Source organism: Fonsecaea pedrosoi, assembly GCF_000835455.1.
Source record: "Fonsecaea pedrosoi CBS 271.37 unplaced genomic scaffold supercont1.3, whole genome shotgun sequence".
Classification (NCBI taxonomy): domain Eukaryota; kingdom Fungi; phylum Ascomycota; class Eurotiomycetes; order Chaetothyriales; family Herpotrichiellaceae; genus Fonsecaea; species Fonsecaea pedrosoi.
The window spans coordinates 759,902-786,843 of NW_013550613.1; the positions used below are offsets into that span (position 1 = coordinate 759,902).

At 54.1% G+C, this 26,942-nt stretch overlaps 12 protein-coding genes across 12 annotated transcripts; 5 read left to right on the forward strand and 7 right to left on the reverse strand.

Moving 5' to 3' along the window:
* Nucleotides 1-288: 288 nt before the first annotated feature.
* On the forward strand, nt 289-2,177 carry Z517_04157 (uncharacterized protein; the record flags this gene model as incomplete). The annotated part of the gene is made up of 4 exons (XM_013429488.1): nt 289-994; nt 1,113-1,205; nt 1,267-1,643; nt 1,809-2,177. The coding sequence occupies 4 exons, from the start codon at nt 289-291 to the stop codon at nt 2,175-2,177; spliced, it is 1,545 nt and encodes a 514-aa protein (XP_013284942.1).
* A 697-nt stretch (nt 2,178-2,874) lies between these two features.
* Z517_04158 (uncharacterized protein) lies at nt 2,875-3,953 on the forward strand (the record flags this gene model as incomplete). Its single annotated transcript, XM_013429489.1, has 3 exons — nt 2,875-2,917; nt 3,015-3,161; nt 3,301-3,953. The coding sequence occupies 3 exons, from the start codon at nt 2,875-2,877 to the stop codon at nt 3,951-3,953; spliced, it is 843 nt and encodes a 280-aa protein (XP_013284943.1).
* A 409-nt stretch (nt 3,954-4,362) lies between these two features.
* Nucleotides 4,363-6,562, reverse strand: Z517_04159 (uncharacterized protein; the record flags this gene model as incomplete). The annotated part of the gene is made up of 8 exons (XM_013429490.1): nt 4,363-4,796; nt 4,886-5,288; nt 5,362-5,459; nt 5,534-5,629; nt 5,698-5,855; nt 5,915-6,124; nt 6,190-6,267; nt 6,300-6,562. 8 exons carry the CDS (start codon nt 6,560-6,562, stop codon nt 4,363-4,365), a joined length of 1,740 nt encoding a protein of 579 aa, XP_013284944.1.
* Nucleotides 6,563-7,185: 623 nt separating this feature from the next.
* Nucleotides 7,186-8,541, forward strand: Z517_04160 (uncharacterized protein; the record flags this gene model as incomplete). Its single annotated transcript, XM_013429491.1, has 7 exons — nt 7,186-7,260; nt 7,295-7,518; nt 7,580-7,687; nt 7,758-7,815; nt 7,866-7,943; nt 8,017-8,345; nt 8,409-8,541. The coding sequence occupies 7 exons, from the start codon at nt 7,186-7,188 to the stop codon at nt 8,539-8,541; spliced, it is 1,005 nt and encodes a 334-aa protein (XP_013284945.1).
* A 381-nt stretch (nt 8,542-8,922) lies between these two features.
* On the reverse strand, nt 8,923-10,016 carry Z517_04161 (uncharacterized protein; the record flags this gene model as incomplete). Its single annotated transcript, XM_013429492.1, has 5 exons — nt 8,923-9,100; nt 9,193-9,245; nt 9,337-9,448; nt 9,526-9,901; nt 9,968-10,016. 5 exons carry the CDS (start codon nt 10,014-10,016, stop codon nt 8,923-8,925), a joined length of 768 nt encoding a protein of 255 aa, XP_013284946.1.
* Nucleotides 10,017-10,467: 451 nt separating this feature from the next.
* On the reverse strand, nt 10,468-12,246 carry Z517_04162 (uncharacterized protein; the record flags this gene model as incomplete). The annotated part of the gene is made up of 3 exons (XM_013429493.1): nt 10,468-10,787; nt 10,854-11,597; nt 11,664-12,246. The coding sequence occupies 3 exons, from the start codon at nt 12,244-12,246 to the stop codon at nt 10,468-10,470; spliced, it is 1,647 nt and encodes a 548-aa protein (XP_013284947.1).
* A 929-nt stretch (nt 12,247-13,175) lies between these two features.
* Z517_04163 (uncharacterized protein) lies at nt 13,176-14,304 on the reverse strand (the record flags this gene model as incomplete). The annotated part of the gene is made up of 2 exons (XM_013429494.1): nt 13,176-14,084; nt 14,203-14,304. The coding sequence occupies 2 exons, from the start codon at nt 14,302-14,304 to the stop codon at nt 13,176-13,178; spliced, it is 1,011 nt and encodes a 336-aa protein (XP_013284948.1).
* A 455-nt stretch (nt 14,305-14,759) lies between these two features.
* On the reverse strand, nt 14,760-16,975 carry Z517_04164 (uncharacterized protein; the record flags this gene model as incomplete). The annotated part of the gene is made up of 2 exons (XM_013429495.1): nt 14,760-16,781; nt 16,874-16,975. 2 exons carry the CDS (start codon nt 16,973-16,975, stop codon nt 14,760-14,762), a joined length of 2,124 nt encoding a protein of 707 aa, XP_013284949.1.
* A 932-nt stretch (nt 16,976-17,907) lies between these two features.
* Nucleotides 17,908-19,517, forward strand: Z517_04165 (uncharacterized protein; the record flags this gene model as incomplete). Its single annotated transcript, XM_013429496.1, has 3 exons — nt 17,908-17,970; nt 18,019-18,812; nt 18,899-19,517. The coding sequence occupies 3 exons, from the start codon at nt 17,908-17,910 to the stop codon at nt 19,515-19,517; spliced, it is 1,476 nt and encodes a 491-aa protein (XP_013284950.1).
* A 378-nt stretch (nt 19,518-19,895) lies between these two features.
* Nucleotides 19,896-21,725, reverse strand: Z517_04166 (uncharacterized protein; the record flags this gene model as incomplete). Its single annotated transcript, XM_013429497.1, has 5 exons — nt 19,896-19,979; nt 20,061-20,880; nt 20,936-21,159; nt 21,232-21,316; nt 21,373-21,725. 5 exons carry the CDS (start codon nt 21,723-21,725, stop codon nt 19,896-19,898), a joined length of 1,566 nt encoding a protein of 521 aa, XP_013284951.1.
* A 1,009-nt stretch (nt 21,726-22,734) lies between these two features.
* Z517_04167 (uncharacterized protein) lies at nt 22,735-24,727 on the forward strand (the record flags this gene model as incomplete). Its single annotated transcript, XM_013429498.1, has 2 exons — nt 22,735-22,898; nt 22,957-24,727. The coding sequence occupies 2 exons, from the start codon at nt 22,735-22,737 to the stop codon at nt 24,725-24,727; spliced, it is 1,935 nt and encodes a 644-aa protein (XP_013284952.1).
* Nucleotides 24,728-25,009: 282 nt separating this feature from the next.
* Nucleotides 25,010-25,717, reverse strand: Z517_04168 (uncharacterized protein; the record flags this gene model as incomplete). The annotated part of the gene is made up of 1 exon (XM_013429499.1): nt 25,010-25,717. The coding sequence occupies one exon, from the start codon at nt 25,715-25,717 to the stop codon at nt 25,010-25,012; it is 708 nt and encodes a 235-aa protein (XP_013284953.1).
* Nucleotides 25,718-26,942: the final 1,225 nt, after the last annotated feature.

Genomic DNA, 26,942 nt, shown 5'->3' on the forward strand with positions numbered 1-26,942 from the left:
TCCACGGTCCTAGACAACGCGGGGCCCCGGGAGGCCCTTGACCACGCATGGTTAGATAGACGGTTGGCTTTTCCGTCACCCCAGCATGACCCTAAGAGTTTCGCGGGATCTGATAAGCCAGAAGGGGGGTTTCCAGTTCATCCTTGTTCGTGACGACGAGACCTTCTCGGCCCATGTTCCCGTCCCGCATTTTCTTGTATGGTCTGTCTCTCCGAATCAACAGTTCAGTTCATCACAACTTAGTCCACTCAGTTCAGCAGCTTTTATGGATGAGTCCGAGTCAGAATCATGTCTCCAGCATTAGATCAATCATCAGCAGACGGACAGGCTTCGTCTCCTCGCCAACCCACCAACAATCTCGCAGCAACCAACGATACGAGGCGCAAAGGACCACCCCGACGCACCAGGGCACAGCTTGAGCGGAAACGGATCCAGGACCGTGAGTCACAGCGCAATGTGCGTGAACGCACCAAGAAGTATATTGCCAGTCTGGAGGAGAAGCTCGCCCGGTTAGAGTCCGACACGTGCGTGGCAGACCTCGTGAGGGAAAACGAGGAACTGCAACTGCGGGTTCGGATGCTCGAGGCCAAGGTACAGAGTATCATAGACGTCGCGACCAGTCAGGACAACAACAATAGCAGCAGCAGCAGCAATAATAACAACAAGGACGCCATAGGTGGCCCTGCGAGGAAGAAACGGCGGCTGCCTTCCAACAACCAGCCTCGCGAGATACAGTCGGAAAAGGAGCAGACGGACGACGATCCACCCCCAGAATACTGCACGACATCACGACCGAATCCAAATCATGGCCTCCCCAGTCACGAGAAAGATGTTACCCAGGAAACCCACCGTATAGATGATACCCACCACCTAGCCAACAACGAGCTTCATCACCTCGATCAATCTAGTCAAGGCTGTGAAGCCCTCATAGACCCGCCCAGCGTGAACAGTGGAGACACGATAGAGATCATGGTGGACGCCAACAATGACTTTGGTAACTGTTTTCTCGACACGTCTGCCGGGGATTTCGAGGCAAGTCGGGACTTGTCCCAGCCATATTATGAGAGGCATCTATCTGACCGCTTTCCAGATGAGCATACATGGTATGACAGCCAACGACAGCGACCATCGAAGGGGGCTTCCTTTCTTCGGAAACCAACTTGTGCTGCACCAGGGACAGACCTATGCAGGCCAGCTAGACCTGGGTGAGTGTTCTTCCCAGAGAGATCTTGTCTCCCATTGCTGCCTCGAACTGATAGAGAAAAGGCACAGACGAACTCCCTGCACTCAACCATAACAACTTCTATCTCTCCCCGGACCCGCAGTTATGGTTGGCCAACAACATCGCCCCCGAGATGACGGCAGAGAGACTGGTCCCGATACCGCAGAACTGCCCGCCCAGCAATATCTGGGATGGCAAACTGTTCAAATGTATCAGTGAGCACCAGGCCCGGCTCGACGACGACCCTGCGCTGCGCGCGGCCCATGACCCGGACGTGCAGATTTTGCTGGGAGGTCACTACAGCAGCAGTCTAGCTACGGCGGACTCGCTGACTCTGTTTCTAACACCGCCCATCAGCCAGTGGAACTTCAAGTTGCCCGAGAAGCTGGCGATATTCTGGTTGAATTATGTCCATTTGAAGGTGAGCATGGTTTCTCCCATGTCGAGCCATGTATTCGGACCAGAACTACAGTCCACGGTTCTCTTCACTTGCCGCATTGCCCAACACTATATGCCTCTCTCTATACAGACCTACGCCGTGTCAAGGCCTTTGAAGTCCATTTTGATAACTAACCCCTGAGCACAGTACCGAATCTCCCCCAGCGAAGAGAACTACAAGGCCCTCCCTCCGTGGTTCCACCCCCGCCCGTCGCAATGTCGAGTCACGCACCCGATCTTCATCGACACGCTTCCCTGGCCGCAACTGCGCGAGAAGCTCACGCTCGACCACCACGCGTACCCGTTCAACGTCTTCACCCCGTCCTTCTGCAGCTGTCTCAACGTCAACTGGCCGTACGACCCGGCCGCGACGTACGTACGGCAGGACGACGCGACGGGAGCCGTGCACCTGAGCCACGCGTTCAAGATGCACCTGCACAAGCTGGAGAATTGGTCCCTGAAGCCCGCGTTTGCCGAGTCGTTTCCGGAGCTGAGTATGTCGGTTATCATCAAGTGATTACCTATCCCCCACGTAGCGTCCGTCCCCAGCCAGGCGAAGGCCTCATGGTGATATTCTAGAGTTACTCTTTGGGTACCAACAAATTTTGTATATACGAGTAGGTAGCTCGATCAACCAGGGTCCCGTGTACGGTTGGTTGGGTGGTTGAGTGGCATCGTTGGCCGTATGTACAAGACGGAAAACTGTGCCGGTTCCCGAAGAGATAACACGGCACCCTCCTCGTACCTCCCCACCACTACCCCCTTGGCCCTTGGTCCTTTGAGTTCACTCGTACCTCTAAACCCCAGCCAACAGTACACATCAGCGACAAAAGCGGGAGCGGCAACAAAACCCGCCCTGCCGCCCCGGTTATGAACAAGCTGTGAACAAACGCACCGGGGTCCCCGCGTTGTCTCGAAACTTGGGTCCCTGGTCGACTCAGCCCCGATGGACGCTTGGTGGACACAACAAACAGACAGCGTGTACCGAGTACGTCGCCTCGTGTGAGGGGTAGTACACTAGATAGTTTATCCAGGTCAGCGGCATCTTAGAGTCCTTTTGTTGACTAGATGTTAGTGATACACAACCACCCTCTTTCGCTCCCTTCCATTAAATCATACTCCCTTGGGTCATATTATAGACAGACTTTGTATATCCAACCCGCAACACCTACCCTTCCCAACGTATACGGCTCTGCTACCCATTCACTTACGAAATGCATTTCCCCGGCGTGGCACTCGTTACTGGAGCAGCTTCAGGTACGAGCAAACCGCCTGGACTCATTATTCCCCCAGCCAGCGCGGGTTTATGGTTGGGCTGGTTGATTTGGCTGAACTAATCATTGGGGAACGTAAGGAATCGGTCGTGCCACGGCCAGGCTCTTTGCAAAGGAAGGATGTCGCAGGATAGCCATTGCCGACGTGCAGGCGGCGGCGCTGAAAAAGACTCGAGAGGAGCTCGAGGCCGAATATAAAGGCGTCGAGGTCATTGACATACCGACCGGTCAGTAGTATGCCATCTGTCTCCTCCAGCCTTTGAATCTCCTTGCGGCAAAACCATTTCGATTTATCAAAAAAACCAAACCGCCACTATGAATCCATCTACTCAACTCTGCCATTGAACGCTAACGCTCCCCGGGCAGACGTCACGTCCGAGTCGTCGGTGACATCCCTGATCAAATCAACGGTCGACCGCTTCGGCCGGGTCGACTACGCGTGCAACGTGGCGGGGATCCTCCTCCCCGGCGTCACGACCGAGTACTCCGTCAGCCAGTGGGACAAGCAGTTCTCGGTCAACACGCGGGGGATGTGGCTGTGCCAGCGGGCCGAGATCACGCAGATGCTGAAGCAGGAGCCCCTGCGCGCGTCCGACACGACGTTCCCCGCCCGTGGCTCCATCGCCAACGTGGCGTCCATGGCCGGGCTGCGCGTCTACGACAACCTCCCCGCCTACTGCGCGAGCAAGCACGCCGTGATCGGCTTCACAAAGGCCGACGGCCTTCATTTCGCCCGGGACGGCATCCGGGTCAACGCCATCTGTCCCGGCGTGATCAAGACGCCCATGCTGGGCGAGGTGCCCGAGGAGGACGACACGAATCTCGACGAGATGGTGCGCGAGATGGCCATGAAGAGGCAAGGGTTGCCCGAGGAAATCGCCGAGGCTCTGGTCTGGATCACGAGCGGGCGAGCCAGCTTCGTCACGGCGACGACCCTGGCGCCTAATGGAGGTGAGCAAGCACTGTCCCACTCCCTGGCTGCCCGTCTGGGGGGCCTTGATGCTTTCGATATAATATAGACAACGCTAACCCAGCCCTTGCTACGCGATATAGGTATGGTGGGAGCTTGAGAGAGAGAGAGAGGGGGGGGAGGAGAAGGCTGTGGTTGACTCAGCCGGTTCAAGTCTAAACAGACACACATGTAGGAGGCAGGGATTGAGATCAGGTGGAATATCCACAACCCTCTTAAGTCTCCCGGCCGAAGGGAGGGATGTTGTTGTACATACTCGAGACCGCAAAGCAATGTGGCCCAATCCGAAAAAAAGTCCAATCCAAACGAACGTGGAGAGCGATATTACTACTTCAAAGGAGGAGAGGAGTGAGAACGAGAATCATCCAGTACAGATAATCCAAAGTCATCGTAGAACCACGTCATGACATACAAATCTAATGCGTCGACACCGCTTCCTATCTATCTCACCCACTCATCTAATACTCTCTATACCCCTGTTCCGGGTCGTCAAAATACCACGCATTGTCCTTCCCGGGCAGCTCCTTGGTCGAGAACCCATTGCCCAGGTACTGATATCTATTCTTGGTCAGATACGTGTAATCCCAGTCCTCGTACCGGATGTCCTCGAGCATATGGAACCAGTGGATGCGGCCGCCGGGGTGCAGCGCGACGATGGGCCCGTCGACGGTGCCGTTCTTGAACCAGCTGCGGCAGGGGGTCGCCCAGGCGGTGCGCTTCATGAACTCGGTGATGTGCTCGTTGAAGTCGCGGATGGCGTCGGGGTTGGGGCTGACGGACTTGATGTTCTGCGTCTGGATCTTCTTCATGAAGTTGATAAAGTATTTGGTGTTGTGCTCGATGATGGGGAGGACGGAGCCGTGGCCGACGGGCGAGTTGGGGCCGAGAAACACTAAGGGAGTTTCGTGTCAGTAGATCATCATGTCATCATCGATGGTATACCCTTTTAGAGGGGGGGGGGGAGGGGGAAAGGGGACGTACTGAAATAGTTGGGGAAGTTTTCCGTAGCGACAGAAAAGTACGCCTCTGGTTTGCGCGCCCATTGTTCGGAGAGAACCTTGCCTCCCCTGCCAGTGACTTTGAAGCGTGGGAAGAACGAAATGTCGAACCCGGTGGCGCAGATGAAGACGTCGACCTTGATGACTTCGCCCGTCGTCAACTTGATCCCTTCAGGGAGGATCGACTCGATATGGTCCGTGACGACGCGGACGTTGTCGGCAGTCAACGCCTCCAAGTATCCGTTGCCCGGGGTGGGACGACGACAGGCGACGCCGAAATCTGGAATCATGGCTTTCATCAGGCGCTCGTCGCCCGCCAGCTTGGTCTTCATCTCGTTGATGGAGAAGAGTCGGGCTTCTTCCTGTTCTTGACTTCCCATGATGACCTGTCAATGTACAAAAAAATCAGTTAAAACTGATGGACTCCTCTCTGCCCATATCCTAGTGAAATTCGCTTACGAGCTTGAATCGGTGGTTCAGTTCGCTCTCTATCGATTTCCGGTACTCCATGTACTTCTCAGGATGCTCTCGGAACTCCTGCTTTTGCTTATCGCTAACTGTTACGTGTTCGCACAGGCGAGGTCAGCACAACGCTCGAAGCAGCGAATACATTGTTGATGGGATCACTGACACTCAAAATTGGCGCCGCCTGGGCCAGCATGGTTTTGTGCAAACCCAGCGGTAATCCATGTAGGGGTGCGAATAAACGTGGTCAGAGACTTGACCTCTACAGTTCCCGATATTAGCCACACACACACATACAGCATCTCCAGGATAAGGACAGGGACCACTCACTCGGTTGAATAGTAGGGATAATCTGCACCCCTGACGAACCACATCCAAGGACAGCCACTTGTTTGCCCTCGAGAACATGGCTATCGTCCCAGGCCGCACTGTGTATAAGGGCGCCTTTGAAAGAATGCAGTCCGGGTATATCAGGCCATTTCCAGTTGCTGGAAGTTGGCTGTTTTAGCAAGGGTATTCTGTCAAACGGAGTACGGGTGTAACTCACTTCAAGATTCCACACCCATTGATAAAGATGTGGCCCCAATCTTCTACTATCTCCCCAGTAGATGTGTCCTTGATCTTAATGTGCCAAATCCCGGCTTCTTCGTCCCACTGGGCCGACTGGACATAGTGATTGAGCTTGATGAACTTGTACAGTTCGTACTTTTCGGCAATGCCCTTGAAGTACTCAAGGATTTCCTGCGAGGTGGAATAGCTAGAGCAAGCCAGTATCAGCACTTGCCGCAATGACTTCGCAACCAGTATGTTGCTGCCCCTTACAAATGCGACCAGTTCGGGTTTGGTTCCCATGTGAACTGGTAGTTGTGCGAGGGGATATCACAAGCACACCCAGGATATCTGCAAAAGACACATCAGCAACTATCCAGCACAGGGTAGTGTCTTGCATGACTTGCCTGTTTTCGAACCATGTCCCGCCCACGTCGGCGTTCTTCTCGTAGATCATGAGCTCGTAATTCTGCATGTGCAACTCCATGTGGCGCGCCATGTTGAGCCCGCTGGCGCCAGCCCCGACCATGACGACTCGGAGATGTCGAGGCTGGCCCAGACGTTCCTCTGTGACTCGGTAGCCCGTGTCGGTCTCTTCATAGAAGCCCGACAGGTGCCGGTGGTCATTTGTATCTATTGAGCCCATTTTTTGAGACGCTCGAGGGCTTACTTTGTCGTCGCCGATCAATGATTTTCAAACCAAGAGTGGAATATATCCCGTTTGATAGCCCAAAGATGTGATTCTGGGCAAATGCAAACTATATCGTATACTATCCGTCCCACCACGAGAATCGAAGTATTCGCGATCGGAACTTTGCCGCGAACGACATGGTCACGCCACATACACCATAGCAGACTCGTCCAGCTCCGATATTCTTGTTCCTCGCTAGGGGAGCTTGTTCCCCATCTGAGAGGAAGCATTTGGGAGGCGGTCCGTCTCCGTGAACTCGGTGTCGCCATGGACGTACCGTGCGTGGTCGACTCCGTAGATGCTGAGGGCTCGGCAACCTTTGCCGAGTCCGTTGGCGTCTCGAAGGAGCTGCCCACCCACTCCGGAACGGGCTTGGATCCATGATCTCGGACGAAAAGGCGGGGGAGAAGGGGGTCCATGTTTCTCCAACCGGTTGCTGTGTTGGAGTCTCGCCAAATTGTACCGAGTATTAACTCATCAACATACGTAGTGTCCTGCGAGCCAAAAGTGAGCTTGATTAGATCTCCAGGGATTCGCCTCTCAGCGACGACGACGACGACGACGACGACTTGGGAAAAATGCCGTCCAAATACTCCGAACTCGGTAAGCCGACGAAAGAATGGGAAGAAGTACTCCAAACCAACCTGCAACATGTAACAAACGTATCGCGGTACTGAAAATCTCTAGTTTTACGCGAGCCACTTCGACGATGTCCCGATCCTTGTTGGCACGCCCGAGCACATGCGAAAGATTATGGTGGAGCTGAAGAAGCGAGCCCAAGCCCAGGTCCCACCCATCACTGAAGGGCTGAAGGTCAGAGATGAGCAGATACCGACATCTGACGGTGCCTCTATAGCCCTGAGGATTTATCAGCCAACATCGGGGGGAAATCCAAAGCCGGCTGTCTTCTAGTAGGTGTCCCATCGCGCCAGAAATGGGCCTGGTGGTGGGCAACGAGGCTGACAAAGGAAGCGTCCACGGAGGAGGCTGGACCCTTGGCGATCTCGAGGGCGAGGATTTGACGTGTCGGGCGATGTGTGTGAGGGCAGGAGTAGTGGTTGTCAGCGTCGACTACAGGCTGTGCGTATACAACTCACCACTTTGTCTCTGGCTCGTTTTGGATTTCCTGCTCGTCTCTGACCCAATATAGTGCTCCAGAGTACCCATTCCCACGAGGCACCGAGGATTCTTGGGAGGCATTGAAATGGGTATGACAAGTGTAAACGATATGACCATGTCAATGAACTGACAGAGGCAGACGATAGACAATCACGACAATCTAGGAATCGACGTGAACAATATCATCATCGGAGGAAGCAGTTCAGGGGCCCACACAGTATGTCCTCGCTTGCTGCTGAGATTTCCCCTCTAATACATCCATGCGGTTGTTAATGAGAGTTTACTCTTAGACTGCTGTCCTTTCCCACCGCGTCAAGGATGGGCAGCTCCCTATCAAAGGCTCGATCATGCGCATCCCGTCCGTCTGCCATATCGATTGCTACCCGCCGGAACTGGGCCTCCACAGCCTCGAAGAGCTCAAAGATGCGCCGCTCCTCTCCAAGCGCTCGATGGAACTGTTCTACGGCTACCTGAACCCACCGGACCCGTCGGACCCAGAGGCGTCTCCTCTCCTGAATCCGACGTTCAAGGGCCATCCCCCTACCTACATGCAGGTAGCAGGGATGGACCCATTACGTGACGAGGGTCTGGCGTATGCAGACAAGCTCCGGGCAGCTGGGTAAGATCCGTTTCCTCTTGCTGAATTCGTTTCGCCGGTGTCGTTTTCTGACTGATATCAAAGCGTCCCGGTCAAGCTCGATGTGTATCCGGGTCTTCCACATGCTTTTGGGTATTTCCCCAAGCTCATGGCGGCGAGGAAGAACGCCGAAGACCTGATCGCTGGGATCAAGTGGCTTCTCGGAGGTGCTCAATAGAAAACATGAGTCCTTGACACTTTTAGAATTCAAGGTCGAACTCTGCCATCAATAAGGACTTGAGACACACCGATTGGTGCCGGGGTTTGGCTACGAGGCTCGCTGTGCAAGGCGGGATCTCTATCTATCTATCCATGTCGTTGTAACCAGTGGTTTCGTGAGTGCCATGGGACAATAGTCATCCTTGAGGTCCGCCAGGAGCCTATCCCCATATAGATAAATGTCGTCTCGCGGTCCTGTTCGCAATTTCCTTTTCCAACCAGCCTCAAATGCCCGATCGCTCAGCCACATATCTGCCCACTAAACAGCAGCAGAGCAAATTAGATATAAAAAAAAACCGTCCCAGAAATTAATTCGGGGTGGGGAAAAAAAAGCCACAACTCACCCATCAACGACAAGGCCGTGACCGTACATGAAACTGCTCAAGTGCGACATCAAGTAGACGATCGAGTTGCCAATCTCCTCGGGCGCGCCCAGCCGGTCTGCGGGGATTCTCCTGAGGAGCTCTTTGCGAACGGCGTCGTTCAGGGTCGGGGTGAGTAGGGGAGTTTCGATGAATCTACAAGCGAGACGGACGAGACCGGGGTCAGTGCACACGTTTCTCACAGGAGATAGCAAAGGGCTGGGTGAGGGTGTCTTGGTTTGAATTACCCTGGGCAGATTGCGTTGATCCGGATCCCTTCTTTCGCGTAGACGCGTGCGTCCTAGAAGCGCCGTAAGTAAATAGTGCCATGAAAAACCGCGATGATATTGAATCCGGAAAGGGAAATAGGGACAATAGTGATCGAGACCAACCGTCTTCGTGAGACCCATGACAGCGTGCTTTGCCGCACTATACGCCGTGACGGGGCTTGTGCCAGACGCTCCCATCAAGCCCAGGATCGAAGCGACGTTGACAATGACCCCTCTTGATCCAGGGGAATATGGTCTTCATGACTGCAATTAGCACACCCTTTGCCAGAGAGAGCGACATGTCTGAGATACCCTGTCGCGCGAAGATCCTGCTTCAGCATCGCCTGAATCTCCGCCCGCTGGCAGAGCCAGACACCGTTCAGATTGACGTCGAGAAGACGCCGCCACTCTGCAAACGCGACGTTTTCGGCCCTGCCCATCGGGCCAGCCACGCCGGCGTTGTTGACGGCATAGTCGATGCGTCCAAATGCCGCCACGGTCTTCGCGATGGCGCCTCTCACGGCATCCTCGCTGCTCACGTCAAGCTCGATCAATACGACCTGCACGGCCAACCCTTGGGCGACAAGTTCCGCCTGTGTCTCCTCCAACCTCTTCGTGTCCACGTCCCCCAAGGCGAGATTTGACACGCCGTGCTGAGCCAGGCAGATGGCCGTGGCGCGTCCGATACCTTTTGTGAGTCGTTTTTTTTAGTACCGGGCGTACCAATGCCACAACATCAAGACAGACCACATACCAGAGCCGGCGCCGGTAACAAAGGCAGTTCCTCGGAGAAGCCCTGACATATTGGGACAATGGACTTAGTGACCGATCGATACAACAGACAAACGCTTCTAACAAGGGGGTGACTGGGTTGGTAGGGTTGAAAGGAGTCTTGTCCGAGTCAAGTTCGAGACGCAAATCATGTCCATACTGATGTACACTTATTAGACAGCGGGTTCGAATAGGTGAGCCACGGCGGCACTCGGGTCGCCAATCGTTATGTGTCCGACTACGAAGAGTTAGGGCAGTTTACTACCGGGACTGGTGGATGTTTAACGGTACCGGAGCTCCCTCTTGTTAGCCGTAGCTCGTTTTACTGCTCCGTATGTGGTGGTGTAGTTCGATACCCACACTCTCAAATCAGTAGATGAACGGCCCAGTTGCATATTTTGTAGTCATATATACTAGTCATACCACACTCCTCACACTGTATTGAGTTTAAAAAGGGCGGGACTGATCTGTCCCCAGCCGCAACTATATGGCAAGAACGGTCTCGAACCCAGTCCACTGCTTCTGGGCCTCCTTACAAGCCTGCTCGTAAACATTCAAACCCGCTAGATAATTCAGCTGCTCCCGTTTCTTGCCTGGGATGTTCGCCCCCATGTACCACGAGTTCGTCAGTGGGAAGAGTGTCTTCTCGTTCATCTCCTGGATGTCGGCTGCCCACTTCTCTGCAGCGTCTGGCTTAGCCTCGATGGTCAGAATGCCCTCCTTCTTCATCTTCAGGATTGTCGAGACCACCCAGTCGCCCTGGACCTCGACGATCGTGGTGCCGTTCGCGAGAGCCGTAGGTGCTAATCGAGAGTCAGTACTCGTCCAGTCGAAGAAGACAGGGCAGCTGAGTAGGTGGGCAGACATACCTTGAGGGCTGTAGACCATAAACATGTTCGGGAAGCCCGGACACGTCATGCCCAAGTGCGTACGCACACCATCCTTCCACCTCTCCTTCATGTCCAGGCCATTCACGTCTCTCAAGCCCATGTCCGTGAAGCTGCCGGTGATGGCATCGTAGCCCGTCGCCAGGATCACGACGTCCAACTTGCGATGCTTGCCGTCCGTCGTCACGATCCCTTCGCTGTCAAACTTCTGGATCGGCGTCTCCTTGAGGCTGACGAGGTCGACATTCGGCCTGTCGATACACTCGTAGTAGTCCTGTTCCAGACTGGGCCGCTTCGTCGCGATCGGGTGGTGCGGGATTTCCGGCGCCATAATCTCTCGTTTCCTCGGGTCGCTGATCCTCGCCCGTACCTTTTTCTTCCAAAAGTCATACATCAGGTCGTTCGCTTCCTGGTCGAACAGGACGTCGCGGAACCCGCCGATCGAGAAGTTGAACCCGCCCCGGGCCCACAGCTCTTCCCAACGTTTCTCGCGCTCCTCCGGGGAGAGGTCTTTCGTGCCCTTCCCGTCTGACCAGTAAGGAAGGCCGGAACGGGACTCGCGACACACCTTGAACAGATGGTCGTAGACGGATTTATATTGGTTCTGTTCTTCGGCCGACATCTTGCGCTGATACATCGGAAACGCCGTGTTTGGCGTCCGAATGAACACGGTCAGGTTGGCAGCTTTCTTGGAGACTTCTTGTGTGATCTGCAGTCCCGTAGCACCTGGCGGCGTTCCACAGCATTAGCATCCTCCCTGAAAAAAGCGCAGCGCCGGTGAGTGCAACCAACCTTGTCCGACAATTGCAACGTCCTTTCCGGAGAAGTCAAACTCCCCTTCAGGAAACGCCGCCGCGTGCAGAAGGACGCCCTTGTAGTCCTTGAGGCCCGGGAAATCCGGAAAATGCTTCTTGTACGACGACCCGACGGCCGCGATCAAGTATCGGCACCGGACGGTCTTTCCCTGCTCCGTCTTGACCACCCACTGTTTGGCGTCGTTGTCGAAATCGCACCCGACGACATTCTGCCCAAACGCAATGTGGTCGTACAGTCCAAGCACGGTCGCCACGTGGTCAAAGTACCTCCGCAGCTCCTCGTGGCCGGGGAACCGCTCGCTCCAGTTCCACGTCTTCCACACCTCGCGGATGCTGTACTGGTAGTACGGGGTTTCCGAGTCGACTCTCGCGCCGGGGTATCGGTTATAGTTCCAGACACCACCCAACTGATTGCTCGCCTCGAAGAGCTTCGCGTCGATCCCGGCGTCGAGGAGTTTGTACAAGGTATACAGACCGCTGAAACCTCCTCCGACGACTAATGCTTCGAGCTCAAGATTGTCCGAGGCCCGCCAATCACTTGGCGCCGCAATTGAGCCCATCTTGAGGATTGGGGAAGAGTCACCTTTAGAAGACTAGGAAAGGCCGACACGTGCTGAGAAAAGTCGTGGTGGAGGACAAAGTGAAGCATCGAGAGGGCCTCCACCACGAAGATGTCTTCAAGTTTAACCCACTGTTAAGTCAATTTGTCTGGACAAACCCTCCCGGAAGCGGCAAGCCACAGGGGCGTCCGCTCCGCGCATTTGGGGCCCCCGTCCTACCTTGTCCTGGTCAGAACCTACGAGACGGATTCACGGAGTTGGCATGGGCTGACAAAATATCTGTGTTGCGCCACCGTATCGTGTCCCTTTACAACGAATTTCTCGGAAAAGTGACTACCGGGTTGTTGACCTACTCAGCCAATCGCAGCTTTCTGACTCGAAATGGGGATACGGAGCGAAGAAGGTGGCGAATGAGACGAAAACTCCTCGAGATTGAAATAGCCGAGCCGAGTATTCTGGGCCAATCCTCTCTCAGCAGCGTATGCCTCTAGACAGAGGATATCATGGTGGTGCTCATACAGTGATAGTCTCCGTGTGCGAGGATTTTAATCCATTGGATATGCACCCGGCCTAGCCTGCACAATCGTACGAGTAGGAATCCGTGGATCGAGGTATAATTTGTGGCATAGTAATAGGGTTTCGTGACTATAGACAGAATAGAGAGACTAAAACATGAGGAGAGGAAGAGTGGCCAGGGAAGGAAGAAACTTGTCGAATATGAAACTCGATGTCTGTGGCAGATTGTGTTCCGGGTACAGCACCAGGCAAGTACTGGCTTGCAGCATTCGGTGCCTCAGACGCAACGCTGTTTGAGGCAAGAATTGGTCGCCAATGACAATTCAAAGTCGCAGGTTAAGCTGCCCAAGTTGTGGCAGGTCAAAGTCACAACACCGGCTGTGGGGGGAGGGTCAACACATTTCCATTTCACCCTAAGCATGGCTTTTTAACTTGGGCCACAACAGCCCTCTCGCATTAGCGCCAAAGATCCCTTTCCTCGTCTCCTCGTCAAATATCTCCGGTGCCCGTTGATCCAAGATTCCGCCCAGTCGATACACGGCCTCGGCCTTGTAAAAGGGATAGTCTGTCCCGTACAAAAGTCGCGAGGGCTCCGTGAAACGCAGCAAGCCGTGTATCTGGTCCGGGAATGGGTAACCTGCGAGGTCGAAGAAGAAGCGCGTCTTGAACAGGTGCTTGACGTCGTCGCTAGTGATGGGCATGCTGGGGTTGACCGTGCGTGGCGTGTATCCAACACACCGCTCGATCACAGGGGGCAAAGCCGCCCCGCAGTGAGGTACGACGAACGTGATGGATTGGTATCGCGCCACAGTGCCGGAGAGGATGAGGTTGCTGACTGCCCGGGTGGTGTCGAAGAGGAATTCGAGCATAGGCCGCGGATACTGGGTCAGGGGTGCCACCGCTTGAGGGGCCAAGCCGTCAGCGACGGGAAGATTCACCCGACAGCAGGTCGGATGCATAAAAACCACGGCACGCCGCGAGTTCAGCTTCTCAAAGACCCTGTCCAGAGCCGGGTCGCCTAGGTACACGGCGTGTGCATTCGTCATGACCGCAAAGCCCACCGCCCCGAGGTGGTCCAAGGCATAGTCGATCTCGGCCAGGGAGCCCTCGATATCGGGAAGAGGCAGGCTTGCAAAGAATGCAAATCGGTCTGGGTGCGCAGCACAGATCTCGGCAAGGTCCTCGTTGGTCTCGCGAGTCAGTCTGCGAGCAAAGGCATCGTCCCCAGGCTTCAAGTGCGTGCCAGGCGAGGTGATGCTCAATATACTCTTCGTGATCTTGGCTTTGTCCATAGTCGCCAGGTGTGCCTCGACCGTCCAGTCCTGGAATTTGATCCCCCGTCAGTCTACCCAGTGATCCTCGTTTACACAGCATTGGGTCTCCACAGGAGGCAGTCGGAGACACATGAATTCTGCTTCAACAGCTTGCTTGCTTTCTTACCTGGACCATCGAAATACCATCAGTGTCGCCATAGCCCAAGTCCATACAATGCTGCCGCCACCGAGCTGGAATGGCATGACTATGGGTGTCGATGCGTTCCATTTTCAGCCGTATCAGCCAGATCAGGTGCCCTCCAAGCCTATTCGACGATACCGGTACAATGAACTGGTCGTTTTTGGCTAGTCTTTGAAGTATCTCCTCCCTCTTGGAACCAAGAAAAGTAAGCGATGGCTAGACCCAACAGATTAAAAGCCAGATCATGGCGGTTGACCCCGATATACATACCTCAGCAATAGTGGGTTATTGCTTTGGAAAGTCGATCTAGCTTACACTCTTCTTGTGTATAAAGATGCGATTGCTGAGCGCCAATCTCCGACACGTGGGACTTGCCTGGATCCACTCCACTCGTGTATCGTGTATTGAAGGCTGAACTCGTAGATCGAACACGACTTGTGCGAAAGGTCCTGTACGCTCTCGTACATGTCCCACTCGTATGTCGGCAATATGGGCCGGGATTCAGGGTACTATTAGCTCTATCCCGAGGGATATGGAGCATTTTAAAACACAAAGGATGGGAATGAAGTCGTGTCGTTCGCAAGCTGATCATCATCCCAATCAAAGATGCCAGCATCGAACGAAAACAGATCCTCCGAGACACCGGTACCGCCTATCTCCACGAACCGGAACTCCTGCGGATGTGCGGGACTGGGGTACAGCAGCCTCGCCAATTCCGCCTCCTGCTCGGGGGTATGTGCCGTTGCGACGGGTCTGGATCGCGTGAAAATGGCGTCTAAGAGTGGGCTCAGTAGTCTCTCGTAGATGGCCGCATACGCCGAGACTTCGGTCCAACCCTGGCTTGAGATAGTGAGCAGGTTTGAAGTGAAGAGCTTTGTCATCTCAAAGATCTCATTGGGGGTAAACTGCAGGGCAATCGCCTCGAAGTTGTGTCGCAAGCAGAAAAGCACCACCAGGGCCATTTCAAAGGTGTGGTGGGCCGCAAGCCATGGGCGTGGGAAGTATCCTGACGTGATCTGTCCGCGGCAGCTCTTGGCCGCGGAACAGGCGGCTTCGAAAGCGGTGGACATGCTCGTGGATGAGGGCAAGGGCACGCGAGAAGAAGGTCGGTGCAGCATTACTAGGCCGTGCATCAACGCAAACTCGGTCCATCCGTCGTGAGGGAGATCAGACTGATACCATTCCCACAGTCGTCGCTCGATCACCGCCAGCCACTCTTGCCACGTCTGTTGGGGGTCCAGCAGCCGGCTTTGGAAGTGGACTTCAATGATGGTGGATTGCACTCGTCGGTATTCGATCCAGCGAAGAGCCAATTTCTTGGTTTCCTGACCCTGATGATCGAAGCCTTGTGAAGTGATGCAGCGGTCTTCAAGCATTGACATGACGCTCGTGTCGATCGCTGGGTCCGGAATCGACAGGGGCCTCTGGAGCGCTGCACAAATGGACCGATCCATACAGTATGCAGCCCAAAATATGCGCCTGCGGAGGTCGATAGTCAGGGGGTCCAGACCTATACTTTTCGACACTTCACGGTGGAGGCCCAGCTCGAGACAATTGCGCATGGCGAAACCGCTGAGAATCCACACATTTCCCAGCTTTGGATTGATGGATGCGTACTGCAAAATGAGCAAGGTAACTTGGATCCAAGCCATGTCGGAAGGATACGCTGCATTTTGGGAGAGGTGTCGAATCCCTTCCTTAAACAGTGCTTCAGAAAACGCCATGCATCGTGCGCCTTGCCCTACCTTTGCACTGCCCAAGGTTGTAGACACGGAGAGAATCAAATAGATGACGAGGAAGTCGTAGTCAAGCTTTACTGTCCGTGAGCAAGACGCACCACCTTCAGCCCGCGGGATCTTCGCAAGTACGCGATCGAGCTGCTCCCATATTGTCGGTTCGTAGAGGAACGGGTGGACGGGGAGCATGCGTTGCACGTATTTCTTGACCAACGTGTGGACGACGTGTGACGGGAGGCTCATCAATACTGACACGTCAGTCTCCGGTTGGCTGTCGCGATTCTGGGCTGGCGTCTTGCTTTGGGCCTGCTCCTTGGCCTCGGGTGAGATAACCAGCGACGGTGTAAGACCCATACGGACGCGCCGTACAACGTCTGTCAGCGACGGACCAACGGGCAAGGTTGCATTGATCATGGACTGTATTTCGGCGCTGGCAATGACTCGCTCCTTTGTCGCATCTCGGGCACCCGATCCCCTTCGCTGGTGACAGGATGGATCCGTGGTGGGACTATTTGTCGCATGCTCGACCATTACATGGTGATCTCTGATCACCATCTCTAAAGGAGAGGCATGCGATGGCTCATCGATCATAGAATCCGTGGCAAGGAAAGAAAGATTTGTGACTGAAGGTTCGGTGCCACCAATCTCCTCTTGGATGTCGGCGTCAACGCAGCCTAGTTCCGCCAATTTCAACTCATAGCTGGCAATCTCGTTCTCCAGGTGTTGTACAATACTTCGGGGAATGGCAGCGTCCCGGGCTGAGTTGAATCCCCTGCATTCCGCGCCCACAGCAAGGCACTGGGAGCATGACGGTAGCTGTCTGTCGCACTTTGCACATAATTCATGTCAGTCCAGACGTATAGATTCCAACGAGCACTAGCTCCGTCGACCATACGAATAAGCAGACTTGTGTGGCGTACCTTGGATTTCCTCTTCCGACACCTGACGCAAGACAATACGGTGCGCCTACAGGCTGCAGTTTTCGGTGAAGTTGACATAGAGGTCGACGTTCTCCGGCCCATGGATGCGGTAAGCGTACAAGTGCCTGGCATCTATTACATACTCGGTCCACATTTCCATAGCGGCAAGGAGCCTACCTCTTGAGCAGCTCCGTATCTTCCCTCTCTGTAGACAGAACTTCTTCACGCGATTTTCCGGTCTGAGCTGCACCGCTTTCGGATTCTTGGGTTCAGTGGACTCTTTTGGAGGCCCGCCCAAACTGATAATGGTCCGCAACTAGGCAGCTTGGGGTGGTGTATTGACTTTGTAGCATGATGGTTATTTCTCAGGTGGTCATATGGGAGTGGCGCTTGCGGGTTAACTCTGGTACGAGCACATCGGAGATTCACGATATGGACGTGGCTTGGGTTTCAGGTTGACGGCAAAACGGCAAGATCGAGGACGAATTAAGGTTGTCCGTTCTGTATCCACTTTATCCCAATCTGGCAATATAAGCGACTAGTGTAGATATCTACCAGGTGATTGGTCAATCATGGTCGCCCGTTATCAGCCACGATACGCGTCTGTCGAGAATGTCCGACGCCTATGTATATTTCGCTGGGAAGGGCCAACACCATCGCGTTTCTCCTGAACCCATACTCCAGACGGTATGGGCGCACCTGTACGACAATATCGACTTTTTCGGCAATTGGCACGGATCCCCCATTCCAAGGTGGTTCCATCACCTCTTTCCTGTCAATGTTCGCCCGATCATCGTTCGACGCGACGTTGGGTGGGTTGGATCGCACCACTGGAACGTCGTCGAGTGGGCATTTTATTAGTCCCGTGTGTCATTTCGTACATCCCCAATTTCATATATTATTGGCATGTATGGCTCCAGGCTAGGATTAGAATCTTGGGACACTCGTTTGTTAGCCATTCGCGTCGCCGTACATAGGGTGGACCCTTTCGTTTGTTTCCCATGTGTCTTTGACCGCTGCATCAACTGCTGGAGATGAACTTCTCATCCGTACCCCTGCGAAAGCAGATCGAGCGGAATGCAGGTGACAGGCTGAAGGTAAGGCACTTCCCCCTGTTCACCGTACACCACCTAACACGCATCTAGATCATCGTCGTTGGCGCTGGGCTTGGCGGGCTCGCGACGGCTATATCATGCAGGCTTGCTGGCCATGAAGTCACCGTGCTCGAATCCGCAACCGCAATGGGCGAGATCGGCGCAGGTCTCCAGACGTTGGCGAACTCGTCCCGAGTCCTCATCTCTTGGGGTATGGGTGAACAGCTCAGCCAATGTGCCACGACGCCGCGACTGTGCAACATGATCGGATGGCGAGGCGAGACGATCTCAACATGGGATATCCACAAGTCTACGCGCGAGGAATGGGGCAGTCCGTATTGGGACCTGCATCGCGTCAGTCTGCATCAATGTCTCTGGGACAGAGCGGTGGAACTCGGTGCCGAGGTGCGGGCCAATTCACGAGTCACCGATGTCAGGATCGCGGCGGACGGAGGTCATGCGACGGTGGTTGTCCAAAACGGCGAGCAAGAGGTCTGCACTTACATGGACGCCGACCTCGTCGTCGGCGCGGACGGCGTCAGAAGCCACTGTCGGAATCTTCTGGTTGGCAGAAACGACCCTCCTGCTAAATCGGGCGATATGGCGTACAGAGTGCTCCTCAACACCGATGATATGCTGAAGGATCCAGAACTCAGAGATTTCGTGCTGGATCCGCAGGTCAACTACTGGATCGGACCCGAATGCCACGTCGTGTCGTATGTCCTAAGAGGAGGTAAACAGTTCAATATGGTCCTCCTGGTCCCCGATGATATACCGGACGATGTTGTCACGCAGGAAGGGAACGTCGAGGTCATGCAAGCTTTGTTCAAGGATTGGGATCCCAGGTAAGGCAAGCCCTGTAGCTGCAGCAGGCTCCACCTGGCCAGCAGCACATATGCACGTTGGAGCAACCACTCACACTCAACATTAGGGTCCGCAAAATTCTGTCCACTTGTTCGCAAGTCAAGAAGTGGCGCCTCTGTACCCGAACACCCACCCCGAGCTCCCCGTCCTGGTACCACCCCAGCGGATCGTTTGTCCTACTCGGCGATGCCGTCCACGCCACTCTCCCTTACCTCGCTAGCGGCGCCGGCATGGCCATCGAAGACGCTGCGGTACTAGGCCTCTGCCTCTCACGGATAACCTCCGCCGCCACACCTCAAGAGAAGCTACACGCCCTGAGAGTGTACGAGATGTGTCGGAAACCACGCACCCAGCGTGTCGTCGAGAAGGCATACGAGAGCCAGTATCTGTATCACCTTCCAGACGGTCCGGAGCAGAGAGAGCGGGACCAAAAGATGAAGGCATTTGAGGACGCATATCACACTCAAGGCCATGGCGCAGTGCCCCAGGGACTGAGGCAAGGGGATGATCCGTTCGCTTGGAGAAGTGGTGGGGTTGGAAAGTGGTTATTCGAGTATGACTGCGAGTTGGATGTAGAGAGATGTTGGGCCTTGCTTCAGGTAGAAGCAGATGCTGATACAAGGCTTGCTACTTGCTCAGACTCACAGAAACTCCGCTCGGGCCTAGTGACAAGTGCACGACTGTAGTGGACAACAGACGCCTGACCAGGGACGAATCCTTCGATGTTTCGTATACATAATTTACTCCACCGAAGTCATGACATACCAATACATTCTCAACGTCGCATTCAATGGATGCTTGTGAAAAGCAAAGAGCGAGAACAAGAAGGAAACCAAAGGAAATGTGATACTATTGTTTGAATTTTTGAATCCTGTACAGACGATTCCGGTCTGTTACTCACTCTACTGCGGAGCCATCTCATACATCCAAGTACAGATATGTATATTTTAGTATAACATGGTACTGAAAAGATATCAAACATACTCTCGGTCTCTTGTTACTGTCCAAGAACCCCTGCCACGTTTCCCTCAGCAGAAAATCCCTCACGACCCATGTTCAAAGACTTAGCGCCCAATGTACTTCAGTTCTAGGTATCTCAAACCAGGGTAAGTGACAGCTGTCCATGATGCAGCTACAGGAAGGCCGATCTAGAGAATAAGAGTTAGTCACGATGCTGAAATCAGACAGGAGAATCAACACTCGCAGAAAGGTGTGGACAGGAGACTTACATCGGCACCATCTCCGATCAAGGACGCGATCGGGCCCGTGTAATAGTCTTGGTCCATGCACAGGACAGCCCCAACCCATCCGATCACGAAAGTTGTAAATGCGGCAAGCCCAATTGGGAGAAGCTCGCGAGTGTTCCAGGCACTCCAGTCGTACCAGCCGCGTTTCCTGCGGAAAAGCAGTTCCTCTTCCAGTGTCATGGTGATCCAGATGATGGTCCAGTACCCGATCAGGGAGAGGAAGTTGATGAAGATCTGAAGCAAGTGGGCGCGACCCGCGATGGCGGTCACAGTGAAGATGATGGTGGATACGGTACACCAGAAAACACGGGGTAAGCGAGCAAATCGCGGGTCAAGCAGCTGGAATGACAGGGCACCGGCGTAGATTCCTGCGACGTTGTTGGCGACGATGCCCAAAGCCAGAAGGACTGCGCAGAATTTGCCGAACTGGTTCAATGGCGCGAGGCCTTCGACATACAAAGCGCCAGCGGACTTCGCGAAGGCAGCTTTCCATGCTGGGTTCTTGGTTAGGCCACTCCCAAGGCCGATACCGATCAACTCGGGGAACATCTTGCCCAAAGCGAGACCCACAGTCGTCCAAAGGAAGATTTGCCAGCGTGAAGTCTTCGGGGGAAAGTAGACGAAGAAATCACACGCACACGCGGACCAGCCGAGGGCACCGGAGGCGCTGAGGAAGAAGTAAGTCAACTGGTGGCCGGAAAGGACAGACCCTTCGCCTGCGCTAGCCGAGCTGGTGTCGAACAGCGGGCCAGCCGTTCCGACCATGATGAATAGGATACAGACTTGTGGGAGCCAGGCATATCTGAGACACCGTCAGCATACACACCCGGGACTTGTCGAAATTGCTCTCCACAAACCTCTCATAAATGTGGAACCATTGAATGCCGAATGTGATGATGAGCCAGGTTCCCAGTGCTGCAACGATAACGCCGACAATGACAGTCATGCCTCCGCCATTGACAGCGGACAGGATTAAGCCAGCGACCAGACAGTCAACCAGACCCCACCCGATCTGGACGACAACATTGAAGAGAGCGGCCAGTCGAGATGGGTACCATCCCATTGTGTAGCGTGCGTTGACCTGGTGTCCATATTAGTTCCAACGTTATATAAGATCAAGTTTGAAGGAGGAAGTTGAAGGAGGGAGGCATACTAAAGTTCGATTACCAGACATTGGTCCGAATGTACCAATATATGCGGTACACATGGCACCAAATATGTTTCCAAAGGCGCAGATACTGGTCTCACAGTTAGCGCGTGCACGTGTCTTGACCCCCAAAGTGCCAAAGCTTACAGCATCGCGTCCTTCAGGCCCAGGTCGAACTCGATCGGCCCAAGAACCCCGACTGTCATATTGTTGGCAGTACAGTTGGCCGAAAACCAGACGATGCCGATTTGGAAGAAGTCCCTCATCGTAGCCTTGCGTTGACGACCGGACTCCGGCACGCGTTCGATGCCGCGAGCTTCCACGCGGGCGCGAGTTTCCATCCAGTTCGTGAACTTCTGCCACGACGTTTTCGGGCCGTCATTTCCAACGGCGTCCACCGTCCCCAGCTCTGCAAATGATGACTCGGCAGGGTGTTGGTCCGCCTGCATGGACAATTTCTCTTCATCCGCGATCGGCGTCGAGGACCCCGTGGCATCCATCTTCACCGAGGACATAGCTATCACCAAGTTATCACGAGATGAAAACTGAGCAGGAATCGCAAACAGCAAGAGCCTCTTCCGAGAAGGAGACCTGTAGAATGGCCATGCCCTGGACTTGTAATATAGAAGTGGTAACTCTGCAAAGAAAATAACTGAGAGTGTTGTTTTGTAGCTTATCTGGGGATAGGTCGTGAATGTCCGAAGCAACCACGGTGCGGAGGCTGGAGGAAGTCTTGTTCTAGGATTCTTCTGCACTACTGAGCAACTCCCCGACCACCCAGACCGTCTGTGCTTGAAGCGCGACTCCTTCAATGTCGGTCGACAGATTTGGCACCATGGGCCTACCGTGCAGATTGTTAGACAGTAGTCATGGTTATGCATTCAGTCAAAAAGGGACGGGCGACTGGGTTTCCCCTAGACGCGCTCACCATCCCTTACACCAATGAAACATCGAAGGGCTCCCATGGACTTATCTTTTAGCTCGCCTGCCAACCGAGATGGGGTAGATAAAGGAGTATTGGTGATAAGCACCGATCTAGGACATTCGCGAAAGCTTGGCAGGTCAAAGAGTGCTTGTTCTCCCATGGTCCCGGCGCGGTTCTCCTACATGTCTTTATATACCAAGAGCGACACTGGCGCTGAGCTTCGACAGGATAGAGTTGGTAGAAGCAAAGTATATTGCTGTTGTCGACGGGGAAGAATTGCGAACGGCATTGAGAGCGGAGGAAAAACGCAGCGAGAGAATCAAAGGGGACAAAAGAGCCAAGAAACCTGTAGTCGGCAACGTTTCTTATTCCGTATTAGTGTCTTTACACGTGACTGCCGGCCCGGAGAGCCTGGTGGGGTGGGCTAGTCCCAATCAGTCTGATATCTTGATAACTTGATAACCAAGACACTCTGGTATGAGTACGGATGAGAGTATCTTTGTTCATTACTCATGCAAATATACGGACAACTTCTATCACGGAGATGAGCAGACTTTTGTCCGGGCGAGAACCGCTACAGACTCATGGAGGAACTAGACTACGCGCTGCAGTCGCTGCCGTCTTGTCAACGGTGTCGGCGGCTGAGGAAGAGATGTGACCCCCAAATGCCGGCCTGTCGTCTTTGCCAGAGTGCAGACGTCGACTGTACCATTTTCGATCACGCACTACAGCAGACGTTGTCACGGAAGTACGTGACTCTGACTCTGGCACAGTGAATGATTGGCCCTGTCTCTGACTTGAGTTAGGTATATCCAGTCTCTCGTCACACGCCTGGACAGCCTCAAGGCAAAATACGCCACCGTCACACAAGGGGCCGATGCAGGCCGACAAGACCTTTCCGAGACCGTTCCAGGTGGCTTGGAGGCGCATCAAGTGCCAAGAGCCTCTCCGTCCCTCGCAGAATCAATAGCCGATACTGACCTCGGGGGAGACTTCAACAACCATTTTCCCGTCCCCAGCGTCAATGGCTTGACGTCCCGGTTCTACGGTTCAAGTTCGGTATTTGCGCTCGCAGTTGAGGTTCTCGCGTTGGCCTCCGACAAGAAGCTCTTCACGCCTTCGGACCCGTTGGAGCCTCTGCTTTCGCCACAAGACGGCCATGATCGAGACTTGGATGCCGTGGCCCCCACAGCCGTCTTTGATACGGGAAGGGACTTTGTCCAGTCCCTTATCACGGACTACATGGCGTCCATCAATGTGATCCATCCGTGCATCGTCGGAACTCACCTCGAAAAGGACATTGATCGATTCCTGGCCACGAGCGGAGCCCTGGAGTTCGACGCAGAGAAGGTGCAGCGGACCGAAAAATACCAATGTTTCCGTATCGCCATGATGTGCTCCATCTCCTGCGCCGCCAAGGCACGGCACAGTCCCAGCCTCGTGGCGTACGGCAATCAGTTCTATGCGCAGGCAGTGAGGTATGTTGAAGAAGTCACGGCCGAGGTGTCACTGCAGTCCCTCGAAGCGCTCCTCCTCCTCGTGATTTACTGTCTCTTTAACCCCCGCAAAGGCAATATCTGGAAGATTCTCGACTTTGCCTGCCGCTTGAGCATACAGCTGGGCTACCACACCGAGCAGGGTCACTCAGCATTGGAGAGCGAAGATGAAAAGACCTGGAGGCGAACAGCGTTCTGGAGCCTCTACTCCATCGAACGGTTGGTAGGGCAATGTTTCGGTCGACCGTCAGATCTGCCCACTTCTATCATCACCACAGAGTATCCGACCGTACTCACAGACCCGACGCTCTTGGACGACGAATCGAGACAAAAGGCCTCGGCGGCTCATGGATTTCATCTAATGTTCCTTCGATCAGAGATATACACGGAGATATACCTTTCGGCCAGCAGCCCGCTTCCACAGCCGAGCTGGTTCCTCGAGCAACACGCCGCGTTGCGACAATGGTACCAGAGTCACAGCCCAAGACCCTACATCAACGACGGCCAGAATGTCGCAGGGGTGAGCGAGGTCACACGCGACATCATGTATCACTCGTCGGTTCTCTTCCTCTTCCAGCGCCATCTTCTTGAGGCGCTGGGCGCCGTTCGGTGGAACAACGATGCATCACAACAGAGCTTGACCCGGTCGAACCCCCCGATTATCATCGGTTCGGAACCCTACCACTCCTCGAAGATTTTGCTGAGGCTGTACACCCTCATTATTCGCTCGACGACGACATCCAAGTCCCCGGTTTCCATCTTCCCCATCACTTTCCTCGTCGCGTACTCGATCTTCCAGGCAGGTATGACACTCATATCCTACGCTCTTCTCTCTCTCGAGCCCGCTGCTGCGGTTGTCGAGATCCGAACGCCCTCCCCTCTCACTCCCGAAGCACACCGGGATGTGGAGATGGGGAGCAATGGAGAGCCGAAGCTCGACTTCTCTGACCTGCTTGGTCTGTCCAACGACTGCCTGGTACTACTTTCCTGGTGCAAAGAGCAATGGCCCGGTATGGAGGGCATGGTGGACGCCTTTGCCAGATGCAGTGCAGCGACAATACCGAAGGTGCTGAGGACGTGAAACATGAAAATGATGAGATCCGGTCCACGTTTCCTCAAAGGAAAGAGATAGCACAGATCACGGCAAGACCAGCAACCATAAGGAATATTTGGAGAAAAACGGTCCGGGTAAGTCATAAAATCCCTCGCTGGGATGAATTTATTGTCCTGTATGCCTATACCTGTATGCGAGGAGAGATCAGACACCCAAACGCCTCGTCCATGCTTTGCTATTTCCATACTCCCGACTGACGATAGATAGGTGATCAACAAAGAACAGGTAACGCGACCATGTATCCAATATTTACATGACGATGAAAGCGTTGGCCAAGAGCAGGGTATCGAGCGAGCGATCTTGATAGAGATCCTGTCGTGCGCGATACTTTGCCAACTTGCTCTGTTCCTTCGTCATGGCCTTGGTGCCCAGAGCTTCTTGCCGTTTGCCTCGCCCGGAAGAGGTGCGGCCTCTGCTCTCGAATATCGACGACATGCTCGAGCAGACACTGTCGGTTGTGCTGCTGCGCGTGATGTCCGAGGTGACGCTGTTGCTGCTGCTGCTGCTTTCTCGCGAGGAAGACTCCATTCTGGAAGCCAGGGTCGAGTCCGGACCGGTGATGGTGATCTCGACGGGCGGCTTCGTCATGGTATTATCCTCGTCGCCGAAGCTGTCCCGGGTCCGGTGCATGCGCAGCGAAGGCGCGGATTGAGAAGAAGTGTTGGTGTGAATCCTCCTGGGGAACATATCATCGTTGAGTGGTGTCGGACCACAGCTTGAGCTGCGGCTCGGGTGCGCCGTGTCCAGTGTCTTCATCTCGCGGCACGGTCTGCCCCGTCGGAATCGTGACCACCAATGCCTCTTCTTGCTTGCGGTCTTCTGGTCGGAGTGCGCTGCCATCATGGTGGCCATGCCGGAGGGTTGACCCGCGAGATTATCGAGGGCTTGCATCGTGGTTCCCGTCGTGCTTGAGACGATGACGGGTGCAATGGACATGGAGAGGACCGCTGCTGACATTGTGATGGATTTTGTCAAGTCAAGAAAGGGCAAATAAGTGTGAAGGTTGGAAGTTTGTGAAAAGTATATGTGCGTGTTTGAGTGCGAGTGTTTTGCGTACTTTCCAAGTATGTGTCCTGATGAAGTGTTGTTCTTCTGTGTCTCTTGATTGATAAAGCTGGATGATCTCTTGTGTTGCTGAATGTCTCGATACACCAACAGGTCTATATAGACAAGAGGGCTTCTTCATACCAACTCACTTTACTCACAGAACATGCTCAGTATCCACACACTCTCCCCCATCACAACGAGTGACTTTCCACCCCATGTTTCTTTCTATAGAAACATCCAACCCTCCGCACCGTTATTTTGGTGTTGTAGTAGTATTGGATCTATGTATGTATGAGAGATGTCGCATCAGAAATTCAAAATCACCCATGACGATGATGATGAAAACGGCCCTCAAGGGCCTAGACCCGAGACCCAGAACTTGTCACTAACACTGTGTGTTCTTGTTCTCCACCTCGTTCGTAGAGTTGCCTGATCCAGTCGCATTACACTATTATTCAGGCTAATACGCGCAGACTGCGCCATACCGTTGCGGCTGTTTCCTTGGAAAGGTACGCGTTCGTCATTCCTCGTCAGGTGGGTGGAAAAAGAAAAGATGCGAGAGGGGGGGTACTCGATTAGAATTCCGCGGGGAGGGGGGCAGGGGGCCATGGTTCATGCTACCATAGGTGTGTGGGTAGGTACAGAGCACCTGCTCGTCGGGATATTGCGTAGGAGGCTGTCACACAACAACACCAGTGGGCTGTGTTTTTGGCTTCTTCGGGTGGGATGTAACGCACAGAAAGCCTAACAAGTACAAGGTACCTGTAAAATGTCAGCCCAGGCATCAAGGCTGCCAATAAAACGCTCAACTCACTTCTCAAAAAAGGTGAGTTGAACCCAATCAGTCAAAGGGCCAAGCACTCACACGTCCAGTAACTTTCCATTCAACTCAGGTCAAAAACCACACAACCAGTCAGACTGCGCCAATCATCTGAATCCGCGCAACTGGGCAAACTAAGCCTCTTGCGAGAAGTTCGAAGCGAGCGAATAATAGCATGGACTCTAGCATGCGAGCTGAATGGGGCTCAGATGAAAAGGAAAGTCTCTCTGTTTTCAACGAACGCATGGCTGAGTGGTCTGTGTCGAAGGTTCCCGGGGAGATCAGAAGCCTCACCAGCCTGAAAGTCTCCAAATC